At 41.3% G+C, this 13,210-nt stretch overlaps 1 protein-coding gene across 1 annotated transcript; it reads right to left on the bottom strand.

Moving 5' to 3' along the window:
• Positions 1-6,809: 6,809 nt before the first annotated feature.
• On the bottom strand, positions 6,810-12,676 carry GNGT2 (G protein subunit gamma transducin 2). The gene is made up of 2 exons (XM_073607818.1): positions 12,276-12,676; positions 6,810-7,057 (listed from the first exon to the last, which is right to left on the bottom strand). The coding sequence occupies exons 1-2, from the start codon at positions 12,357-12,359 to the stop codon at positions 6,932-6,934; spliced, it is 210 nt and encodes a 69-aa protein (XP_073463919.1). The 5' UTR covers positions 12,360-12,676; the 3' UTR covers positions 6,810-6,931.
• Between the last annotated feature and the right edge of the window lie 534 nt (positions 12,677-13,210).

Genomic DNA, 13,210 nt, shown 5'->3' with positions numbered 1-13,210 from the left:
AAAATTAGCACTTTTGATTATTTATGTTCGAGTCCCATAGACTTTAACAGTGTTCGTGTGTTTGAACAAATTTTTTGCCTGTTCGCATGTTCTGTTGCAAATCGAACAGGGGGGTGTTCGGCTCATCCCTAGTGCTGACAATGCATGTTAGCCTAGCTGGAGAAGTGCCATGAATTGCCTGTCAGTTCAGGAGGCATGGTCACCAGAGGAGGCAAAAATGCCAATCAACATCCTGGAGCTCAAGGCAATTCAGCTTAGCCTTCAGCACTGGACCTTCCAACTCTGAGAATTGCCAGTCCAGGTTCAAGGCTGAACAAGGAGTCAGGCAGCACTTGAAAAAACAGAGATCATTCTCACTTGGGCAGAACTGCTGTGTCCATGGTGTATATTCCAGAAGTGGAAAATTGGCAAGCAGACTTCTTGAGTCACCAGCATCTAGGTCATGGAGAGTGGTCTCTCCACCCAGAATATTTTACTCTGTCTCTAGTGAGGGGCACCAGATGTAGACATTCTGGACGTCCAGACCCAACAGCAAATTGGACAGGTTTATTACTTAGTTACATAGTTAGCCTGGTTGAAAAAAGACACAAGTCCATCTAGTTCAACCAATGAAAGGGAAAACAAAATTATACAATCCTATATACACAATCCTATACCCACAGTTGATCCAGAAGAAGAAAAAATCCTTCCTGATCCTCCAAGAGGCAATCGGATATTCCCTGGATCAACTTTACTTATAAATGTTAGTATCCATTTATCTTATGTACATTTAGGAAAGAATCCAGGCCTTTTTTAAAGCAATCTACTGAGCTGGCCAGAATCAGCTCTTGAGGGAGTCTATTCCATGAAAGGCCACGAGATGGAGGAACAGGAAAACTGGGTGTGAGCCAAGTCTTATCTGTCCATCTCTTTGTGACCAGTGTAGTGAAAAATATGTATTGTCAACCACGCTAGCTAAGCATCCACACCACTTAGAAAACTGCATGCTACATACACTTTGTCCCCTGGGGGACATGGGGAACTTAGGAGAAGTGTAATGATAGGCATGTGCACGGGGTGTGCCTGGGCACACCCTAATGCCCAGGCACACCCCAGGGCTTTTTTGCTGGCAGGATCTCGGTTCTGGCACCTCTGCTGATGGACATGGGAATACTGCGACTATGCGAGTGGGACTGTTTTTTATTTGGCTGTATAACTCCTGTGAGTGCAGACACTGAATGCACAGTGAGCAGGCAAGTGGCTGCATTTTCCGATGCTACTTCTATGGTTCCGGCTACTGCATTCCTGACAGCTTAATATCACTCCACCGCCTGCTGTCAGGGATGCTATAGCCACAACTATAGAGGTAGCATTGCGGCTGGATTAAACCCACGTTTTTTAAACAAGATCTGCCCACTGCCACCGCAGGGCTCTTAGTCCACCACTGCCCTTTGTCCGAGAAAAGTATTTGCCAGGACCGTCCCAGGCAGAGGAGGAGGAGGTAGCTTTTTCCTCCCTGCTCCGCCTCTCGAGTGCCCCACCTTCCAGCTTCCACCCTGCAGTGCCGACAACGCAACAACCTGAGGTGAGGAGGATGCGCCAGGACTCAGGAAATGTCACTGGTAAGGGGAGAGTTGGGGCCACAGACTTTAGCAATGTGTGTGCGCGGCTCTGCAGCAGGCAGGGAGAGAGGGAGGTGTAGTGCTTTCCATCTATACTCTGAATTCTTTCATTTGTTGTTTTGAACAGCTAGTAAGAAGTGTGTATCACTGTTCACATGTTCAGGGATGTTCTTCTCATCACATGAATATACATGCTCTTTGGTTCCCAGTCACTATGCAATGTTCTGTACCTGAAGTCCAGGATATGTCATGGGTAACCTACCCATAGTACAGCCGTGTTAACTTAATGGCATCCTATTGTAGTAATAGCCTTCCAAGGGCCTAATTAGAGGGTACAGCATAAGTACATATCCTGTGTAAATATCATCACATCTCCTACAGGAAATAAATATTGACCCCCCTGTCTCGAGGATTAGTAAGTCATTCTCTGGTAAATGTGGCTGCTAATTGCACATTCATACTTTCTTGGGTTGAATTATTCAGTCGGCAGATGCTGCCAAGCACAACTGTACATTAAATAGGATTTGAATATTAACCTGAACTTATATATTTATTTTTACACAATTATATATATATATATATATATAAGCACTTTTTTGCTGACAAGCCAGGGTTCATATAGTTTTAATTGTACTGTATATGTAATATATATATATATATATATATATATATATATATATATATTTATTTTATATATATATATATATATATATATTTATTTTTACACTATATATATACAGACGCATGTGTGTTTGAGCTTGGGTTTGAGGTGCACACCCTAATGCAATAGGCTGCTCATGCCTGTGAGTGTAATGATACTCTTTTTTTAAGTACAGCAGCAGCCAAATATGGTTCCTTTGAACATGAAAACAAGCTTATTAGGTAGTTTTGGCTGCAACTCTTGATTTTGTTTTTATCCAGTAAAAATAAGCCTGAACTAAACAAGGGAAAGTAGCAGCCACAACAGATCTAAAAGCTATAGGAAAGGTTACTGTTAAGAAAAACAAAACTAAAGCCCTTAAATTCATACAGATTGGCCAGTGGCAGAAGATTTACAGTACATAATATAGTTTGTGGGCTTTTTCGCAGTACCACACTGCATTGTCTTAAAAGTATGATAAAATGCCAATACAGTGTTCAAAAAAACACGTCAAAACCACAGACTCCAACATTCCGAAAACCTTCTTCCATTCCAGTATCCCCTGCTATGCCTAACATTTACAAAATATAGGCTTCAGGTACGTAAATGTTTGGTAAAACTGGCTAGCAATTAGAAAGAGACAAGATTATCTTACAATAAAAATGATTGTGTATTATCAGGGAAATTATAGCCACAAATATTGTTCAGTGGTTTGACAGTATGACAGTGACAGAAGGAAAGAGGAGGTAGGTTTTATCTTGAAATAGAAATTAGAGTGTATTGTTTTAGAGACAATAGCCACAAAAATTGTACAGTGGCTGAACAGTGCAGCTGATGCCCGCTGCCATCTGGAGCTGTAAAAAAAGCTACACTTTGACCATTCCCAAGCCTGAAAGTCTGAGCCACACATTGTCAGAACTCTTTGCACTGTAATCTCTTCCACTTTACAATCTAGTGGAAATTTCCTGGTCTGGGTTGCCCTTTTGTATCAACAAATCTAAGCCTAGTAGATTCACTGCAATCAGATTATAGCATGTGGGACCATCTTAAGAAAACAGCCCTGTACATTTCCGAAGAGCATTGCAAGCATCGCTGCAAGGCTTTGAAGACCACCTGCAAATGTCAGACACTTTTATATTAACAGACTTATTTATTAAGTCAGAGCATAATGTGATCACCAACAGCAGCCATTCAAGGCTCATGTACCAGGGCATCAGATTCAGAATCAAGTCAAATTCAAAATTATTTATAGAGTTAGTAGACATTGTGGAGAAGAAAAACAGCTCAGGTGCAAACAAAAAGCAATGCACATAAGCCAAATTTCAGTCACAAAGAAGATGCTGTCATCTACCAACCTGTGTGGCAGGGTTTTGGAAATCCTAGAACTGGATGGACAGAAATACAAATACTTTGGTAGATAAAACAGCCTAAGAGGGTTATCAGAGAAGCACTCTTATGAGATGTATGTTAATGTACGGATTTTAGTATTGTACATAAATAAAGAATTTAAATTAAAAAAAAAAACAGCCTCCTTATATGTATTTCATCTGTGTATTTAGTTGTTTTTCTAGAGCTCAGTTTTAATTAATGCAAGTGTTTGTGTTGCATTACGCTGAGCTGAGACTCTAGCACATGCAGGAACTGACAGAAATCTAGAAGCCTGTGACAGGTCAATGAAGAAGCCATGACAAGATTACTTGGACGTGTATTTTAATATCTGCGTATAAGGACTTAGCCTGAGAAGGCCTACTTAAGTGGGTGATTAGAGGAAGTCTACAATCCTTTGTATGTAGGAGGGGTGAGCAAGAGAAATGCCATATAATCTCTGACATGCTGTATCACATGTTGACCTGTCCATCTGTCTATCTATCTATCTATCTATCTATCTATCTATCTATCTATCTATCTATCTATCTATCTATCTATCTATCTATCTATCTATCTATCTATCTATCTATCTATCTATCTATCTATCTAATCTATCTACATTATGTATCTATAATGCTTATGGTATTTATTTGAAGTCACAAACAATCTTTAAATTGTAAACCTTCATATTTTGGATACCACCAAAATGTTGGGATGGAGCCATTGGCATTTGTAAACCCTCTAGATGGCTACCGTTGTATATTTTAGAATAACACTTTAATATCCTGACACTTGGCCAGTTTTATTGACAGATGGATTGATTGTCCATTGTAAAGTCAGGAACTTTGGTAGCAGTACTGGCATGTGGAGGAGTTGTTTTCAACAAGGAACACCAGATGTAGCTAATCCAGCCCGGGATCAACCAATCAATCATTGGTTGGTGATTGGTCCTAGACATGAAGCTCTAAGGGTACTTCTATCTCAAAATGGGTTGCAAGGAGGTCAGAAAAAAAACTTTTGTTGCCAAAATGCATTTTTTTAGCTGGTGACTATTATGGCCGTTGCAACTACATGATCTTCTGGTCCTTGATGACCATTCAGCCCATTCACAAGTGGGTGTGTTCAGTCAAATTTCACGAAAACAGTTGGAGGGTCTTAAAGGGGCATTAAATACCAGGATTGCATTACATACAGAGTGCAGAGCTGTCAGACTTCTGTGTTTACAAGTGATTGTGGTGAGCAGGCACCAAAGGGTCTGAGCCAGAGGTGGTGGAACTGAGTTCCACCAAGTTCCCCCTGAAAAAAAGCCATGGTTATACTATATTGCTACATTTATAGGAAGTATCCTCTGCTAATAAAAAATAAAATAAAAATGTCAATCTGCACACCTATCACAATCACACCAGGGAGCAAGCTAGCACATAAAAGTGATAATTCTCCACCTCAATGTATACAAAATATGTAATGCAGTGCTACCCTTACTAAACACAATTCACAAAAAAAGCCTTTAATGATCAGCTGATATAAATGTCAAATGCCTTAGTTTTCACACAGTGTTGTTTTGTTAGTAATATTTACAGCTTTTTCACTTTAATTATTATATCACCTTAGTATTGAAATCATTTTCTGTGAGCCTCAGGCCCCTTTCAGATGGAGTGGAATCCATTCAAGTGGATCCACCTGCTCAGCGTTGGATCTCTCCACTGATCCCCGCTGAGCAGATGGATGACAGATCCATGTCTGCTCCTCTATGCAAAGCGGACATGGACACAACCTGCTGATTTCTATGGGGCGGTCGGATGGAAACAGACTGTCTGTTTCCATCCGATTGTCATTCAATCCGATCCATAGCGGACCAGATCAGATGCCGGTGGGTGACAGAGCGCTGACATCTGCCACTCTATAGAGAACAATAAGTTATCCGATTGGGTTCACCTGAAAAACAGATAAGACGGACCCAATCGGTCGGCTGGTGTGAACGTGGCCTTAGTTTTCTAATTCTGCAAAGAAGCAACTGCTGTAGGTTTGCACAAGGCTACACTAACCTGCTGCGTATGTTTATTTAAATGCAGAAGAAGTTATCTGGAACTTTAGGCTTCCCAGATCAAATTCTCATGCGTATAAATATACTTGCGTTTACACGTGTTTAGATGCGTCCATGGTATTTAATCTGCCCCTGGAAACACAGAATTCGAATTGCTCTAAATGCAGCTAAACTGAATGCCGGTGTCTTGCCAAGAAAGTTCCCTCGGCGGATAAGGACCTCCCTGTACTGCGCAAGAGCTGCACTTGCGCAGTATGAATGACTAGGAGCCGCCGAAAATAGCCGAAGATGAAAATCTTCAATCAGCTGTACGCGGCGCCTGCGCCCTGGGTCCAGGCTGAAGCCCCACCATCCAAGTGGACCTAGAGGGGGAATAAAAAAGTGGCGAGCGAAGCGAGGCCATGCCCGAAGCGTGGCGAGCGAAGCGTGGCGAGCGAAGCGAGCCCACGAGGGGCCCTCTTACAGGCGCCGTTTACAGCTGATTTCTTCTCTATTTCGCTTTGGCTATTTCCGCCGGCTCCTACTGCGCAGGCGCTGCGCCTGCGCAGTAGAGGGGGGTCCTTATCCGCCGAGAGGAACTTTCTCGGCAGAACACCGGTAAACACACAGTGCGTGTGATTTACTAAATTGGGTGTACACAGATTCTGGTGTAGCTGTGCATAGTAAGCAATCAGCTTCTAACTTTAGCTTGTTCAACTAAGCTTTGACAATAAAACCTAGAACCTGCTTGGTTACTGTGTACAGCTGGACCAGTTTTAGTAAATCTCCCCGAGTGTGAATAATAACATTTAAAATGATTACATGCATGTATGTTCATTTTAAATGATGTGTGTAATGTTAGACTGTCTTGTTATTTTTGTGAATTATTAAGCTTTTCTACTACAATAAGGCCTCTTGCACACTAACAATGACGTACATGCTTTTATATGGTAGACCATATAAAAACATGTACATCATTGTTAGTGTGCAAGAGGCCTTATTGTAGTAGAAAAGCTTAGTAATTCACATAAATAACAAGACAGTCTAACATTACACACATCAGAGGAGAATAGGCGGAATAGATAAATGAACTTCCTTGCATGTTTGATACTGGTAATAAATATATATGATATAATATGACAAAATGTGACTCATTTATAAATAATCACAAACAATCTTTGGATTGTAAACCTTTATGACACACATAAATACCAGAATAAACAGTCTACCACCACGTACAGTAAAGACAGAGGATAAGTAAAGTTCCATGTATGCTTCATCGAAGGAGGTGGAATTGTGTCAGGTAACCGCACAGCCACCTTTTTCTTTGAATGGATTCTTATCTTCTGGAACTCCTTTCAACAATGGATCTTCTGTCGCTAGAGATTCAACATAGGTCTTCATTTCTTGTGCAGACTTGGAAACCTTGAAATAATTAAATTGATATCAGACATATGTACTAAGAAAAACTATACCAATACATTTGTGGGAAAAAAAAAAAGCGATATAGCGGAATCAATGTCACAGTATTACTTTTTTGACAGTGTTTTACGTCTAGACCAACGGTGGTCAATGGCGTCCCTAGGGGGGCCAGAGGGGGCCCTGACCCCCCCCCCCCAACATTGTGCTGTGCCCCTCCATGTGGCCCCCCCCCCCCAATAAAAAAAAACTTTTTTTTTTTTTTTTTTTTACAAAAAATCAATGTCTAAGAGGGAGAGAGTCCCCAGTCAGCTCCTGCGGGTGATTCCTCCCCCTCCCTCTGCTTGCTGACACTGCATAATGCGAGCGCTCACACAACCACGGCCGCCCGATCTGCTTCTTCCCCTGCATCCTCATTGGCAGGGAGAAGAGCGAGTTGCAGGAAGGACTCCACCAGGACTCTCAGTTACTGAAAAAACAGACTGATTTCTCCCATCCTTAGGACAGGAGAACCAGCCTGTAAATTCCAAGAGATGCCAAACCAGAGCAGTCAATAGCAGGGGCAGGACAGCAAGAGGAGGCTGGGAAACCCCACAGTGGCAGAACACCAGGGCCCGGAGGCAAGACAACCTTTGCAACCCTGATAGTTCTCCCACTGCTTTGGATCCTTATATTTTCTTGGTATGCTGGTGACATATATATCTTGTTTTCTGCCACCCTGGGGGACCCCAATACAGTAGGAAGGGAGCTCACTGCAGAACATGTGAAAGGGGCGTTGTGGGGTCGTAGTAAAGGGTCCCAGTATATATTTATATATCTATATATATCTATATATAGATATATATAGATATAGATATTTATATATAGATATAGATATATATAGATATATATATATATATATATATATATATATCTATATCTATATATATATCTATATATATCTATATATACATTTTATAGTAACCCCCCTACTTTTGTCCCTGTCCCCCCATGTGCCCCCCCTAAATATGAAAGCTGAAGACGCCACTGACGGTGGTCAACTTTCTTTCTTTATATAGGGTGCCTCTTGATATCACCAATGGGATGCACATCATTTTCAGTTAATGTGTCGCTACAGAAAACTGTCAGATTGCAGACATACTGCAAGAGAAGGCAAAAAAACTGCACACATGCTTGAGGAGTTGCAGCCCCCCCAAGGGCTGCAAGTGGTGAGGTTGGGCATTAGGTGTATATATGGTGGGCAGAGCACCTGTGGTCCCCAATCATATGGCCTTCAATTCCATACTTCCACTTTTTAGCCATACTTTGTTAGTTAACCACCTCAATACAGGGCACTTACACCCCCTTCCTGCCCAAGCCATTTTTCAGCTTTCAGCGCTGTCACACTTTGACTGAATTTGAATTGCACGGTCATGCTACACTGTAACCATGTAAAATTTTTATCATTTCCTTCACACAAATAGAGCTTTCTTTTGGTGGTATTTAATCACTCCTGTTTTTTTTTTTCCTAAAAAAAAAAAAAGACTAAAAATTTTGAAAAGAAAAAAGTTTTTCTTAGTTTCTGTCAGTAAATTTTGTTATTAAGTAATTTTTCTCCTTCACTGATGGGCGCTGATGAGGCAGCACTGATGGGCGCCGATGAGGCAGCACTGATGGGCACTGATGAGGCGGCAATTATGGGCACTGATGAGGTGGCACTTATGGGTACTGATGAGGCGGCACTAATGAGGAGGCACGTATGGGCAATGATGAGGAGGCACGAATATGCCACACTGATGGGTGGCACTGATATGTGGCACTGATGAGCACTGATAGGTGGCACTGATGGATCTCACTGGTGGGCACAGATAGGCGGCACTGGTGGGCACAGATAGGCGGCACGGATGGGCAGCACTGATGGGCATTGATGGGTGGCATTGATGGGCAGCAGCGATGAGCATTGATGGGCAGCAGTGATGGGCAGCACTGATAGCCTGCACTGACTGGCATCACTGTTGGTCACTGATTGCTGCCCTGATTACATCCCTAGATGTCCTCTATGAGGAGATGCCGCTGATCGGTTCTCCTCTCCTCACACTCTGTCAGTGTGAGGCATGGAGCGACGATTACGGGCATCTCCATGTTTACATGTGACCGGCTGTGATTGGACACAGCCGATCAAAGGGTTAAAGAGCCACAGCCGCGGCTCTTTGCACAGATTGGGGTCGCGCTGTGTCCTAGCTGCAAAGCGTGGCTGCCGCGCTACGCTGCCCCAGGGGGCTCTCAGGAGCGGTCGTTCTAGAGGGCCATCATATGACATCCACCCAGAACGAGAGCCGCGCAGCTCAGCCGTCATTTGACGGCCAGCGGGCGGGAAGAGGTTAAAGCTACAGGGCATCCGTGTAAACAGGCCCTTACCAGTTTTAATCAAAATGCTAATGCGGCCATGCATGGGATTTTCTTTGATTTTCACTTTCAATGATAATGGTAAACAGGACAAATAGAGAGGGTGAATCTCCCTAACGGGGGCACAGACAGATATAAAAACTGACAAGCATTCTAATCCCTCTCCACTCTAATCAAAACTAAAAAAAAACATTTTGCCTTTAGTTATACTTTAAAGCAATTTTCAATTGCAGAGATGAATGAACTTTGCTATAAATTAACAAACCTTACACCCCACTTCTATAGCCAGCAAATTCTAGAATGTGATCTACGAAAGAGGTTGTTCCACTCTTGAAGGAAACCTTCAAATACCCAATCAGTAGTAAGGCACTTTTTTTTTAAATTCTGCCGAAAATGATTGTCTGTTTAGTGTGAACACATTTTGAACACATTTTTTTTTATTAAGAATGAAAATGAAACCATTAGTAAAACAGATTTTCAATGTATTATAATTTTTATAGTATACATCTTGGTGTTCAATAATGACTCTATAGATTGATGATGGATTCTAGATCTATTAAAATAGTTATTTTTGGCTAAAAGTATGTTGAGTCAAAACCTTTCTTTTTAGTTTTGGATGGTGTAGGGAGGATTTAGATTCTAAGTTTTAGCTAACACCTGTTAGATTTTCATCTCTTCCTGTCATTGTGACAATGGTTTACCCAACAGCAAGTATAAAGAAATCTCCAAAAGCAACACAGACAGAATTAAATCCCTTTTTTAGCGTAGTAGAGGAAGACTAGACCCACACGAACTTTATATTGCTCTCGGTATTGCAGTTAGTTATTCAGATTGTCTTAGAAAGCAAATCATAGCCATAAAACATTTATTCTTATAAAACACAGAGGTGTCCTGTTTTTGATGTGTATAACAAATCATGAAAATTAACATAATAAAACATCTCAATAGCTTATTCCCTGCATGCTGGGTTACTCCTCATTAACTTACACTTCTCTGTCATTTAAGGTTTGCTCCTATTGGCACCAGTTCATGTGGCCTAGGCTAAGAACTCCTCTATGGAGAAGTCCACAAGATGACAACGAGATGTAGCTGTCAATGCTCAATGACACTTTTCGACAATAGACGCACCTAAATCAGAGCATGTAAGGTCCATTATCTGTTCAGAACTTTTCCTGGGAGCACTAAGGACTTAAATGGGACTGCATCTTAGTTTGGATTCTTGGTATCTACCATTTCTGTGCCTCATAATAGACAAAGTGAGAATCCCATGCAGTACTCTTCTATGAGAGAGAAACAGCTTCTTGGTTCTGGGTGCCTGAATGTGCTGGGCAAGACAGACATAAATGTACAATCATTGCATGCACCGACAGAGGCAGTCCTCATTTAGCAATGGAGAAACAATTTGAAGCATTTGACCACCAGTACAAGAGTGTAGGAGCTTTCCTATTGCACTCCAACAACCCCACTTCTATAACTCTGAGCTTGGCCCATGTTTAACCAACCAAACCATCCAACTCACCTAAATACCCCCTGCATCTAACACTCTAAACCTCTAAGAATCCTAATAAAAACTCCCTGTATATTCAATTCTCCCACAACATATTCACCCACCCTGAAGTAGATTGAGTCACTCCTGATACAAAGCCTACACTGACAAATGCACCATTATATTACACAATATACTATCATTGGCCATACTGGCTAACAGATATTGGACAGACATAGGAGCTATGTTGCATTTAAGCATGTGTTATCATTATTGAGTATAGAAAATTGAGTTTGAGTATAGTCTAGCATATATATGCAAATCTTCTAAAGACAAGCACTGTATATAAGTATTTATCAGGCCATACCCGTAACTATTGATGATTGGTCAACCCAAATCACACCCAGATGAGTGCCTGGTTGTCTTTAGAAGGTAATGACATCTATGTGCACCACCTTGATCTGGAAGATTTGGGTGCTTGGTAATGAAAATGGCAAACTTCTATATTCTTTAGGAGTCAATAGTAGTTATACATCTGCATACCCCAGGCAATGAGGTTGATTTACTAAAAGCAAATAGACTGTGCACTTTGCAAAGTGCAGTTGCATTCTGCAAATGCAGTTGCTCCAGATCTTAGTAAATGAGGTGCAGCTTCACTTTGCAAAGAATACCCAATCATTATCAACGATAATGAAAAAAAAACAGGATTTTTGCTTGCACATGATTGGATGATGGAAGTCAGCAGAGCTTCTGCTCATTTATTAAGCTCTGGAGCAACTGCAACTTGCAGAGATCAACTGTACTTTGCAAAGTGCACAGCCTATTTGCCTTTAGTAAATCAACCCCATTGTGTTAGCTGTCACTGCATACCTGCATATTACATCTTGCCCTTTTAACTATCTAGGAGAATATTAGTTGGGCCTATACGTGTGCTGTGTACCGGTAGAATATTCCTAAAACTACATAATCTAGCCAATAGCCATGGCTATTTTTAGTGTACCCCATCAGTTATAAGCTAAAAGGGTAACCATGAACAGTAGTTCACATATGGGATGACAATTTCAGGCAAAGGGTAAGTAATAAGTCTTAAATAATAATAATATGACAGGTACATTAATCTAAAAATCCAAAGGGTTTTCAACTAACAAGCAGATGCACATTTCTAAGATGAGATATCTTAGTGACACCCATTAAAAGGAGTACCAAATACAGTTAGAGTCCTGGAGTAATTGCTAGGATCTCCACAAGACAGCCCCAAATGGGTTAAAATTAAAGTTGAAGCCAACAGGATGACACGATTCATAAACAACTAAGGGTAATGTAAAGACAGAAGAGACAAAAGGAAAAAATTACCAGTGCTCTTTCTGTCTTTATCTCCTTCCTTAACTGTTCTACTTCCATCTTTAGAAGGTCCTTCTCTGTCATGTCTTGAGCCATTGAAACTTTTGAGGTGGACCACCCAGCAGAATGGTTTTAGAATGGTTTTAGTGGACTTCACAGAGGCGCTAAGTACGCTAGTAGATGTTGATGTGGAAATTAAGCAGATGAGGTGACCTTTCTGCGTTGCTCATCCAGAAACAGCGGTCAGAAGCTGGCCTGTTGGTTGTTCAGATCACTTGGTTCAAAGATGGTTACGGTGATGTCTTTATCTGTGTATTTTGTTCTGCCAAAGACCAGTAAACACTGAGGCTGGCCCTTCTCTATCTCCTCTCATATCTGATCCCTCTCACTCAGTCCCGCGATATAGAAGGCCACAGATGGAAGATCCTCCTTTAATCCTAATCTGATAAAGGGCTTAAAGTGTATCCTGCTTATAGCTCAGTGAGGATGGACAGTATATATATGTATGTAAGAGCAGGAAAACAAATACGCAGGGTGCATCGGAATAAAAAGAGGTGTTTAATGCACATGTTTGTTTTATACATAATGGCCTGCTGTCAGATTACACTATAAGTGTGGAGGCAGTCAATTTTTTAGCTGTGTGCATCAATTTGTCAGAGATGGTAGTTTCTGCTTCTTACTAGTAGCCATGCACAATAATGGTGATTTATAAAACCTTTTTTTTTCATTCCCTTTGTGTTTGCCAGTAATATAACAGGTTACTACTTTTTCAATAGTGTGCTCTTTCAAAGGGCTTTCTTAAGACCCTGAGAATGGTGGGCTGCACCTTATCAAAACATTGATGAGCATTGCACCAGAGTAACCCTTGAAATCATTTTCAGGTCTCAGGAAACCATTGCTAAGACTAGTCCCTTGGGGGTCATTGGGAAAATACCCTTTATATTGGT

This window comes from Aquarana catesbeiana, linkage group LG12 (assembly GCF_042186555.1).
Source record: "Aquarana catesbeiana isolate 2022-GZ linkage group LG12, ASM4218655v1, whole genome shotgun sequence".
NCBI classification, from domain to species: domain Eukaryota; kingdom Metazoa; phylum Chordata; class Amphibia; order Anura; family Ranidae; genus Aquarana; species Aquarana catesbeiana.
The sequence above is the reverse complement of the archived record's forward strand: the minus strand, read 5'-3'. Positions and strand labels throughout refer to the sequence as shown.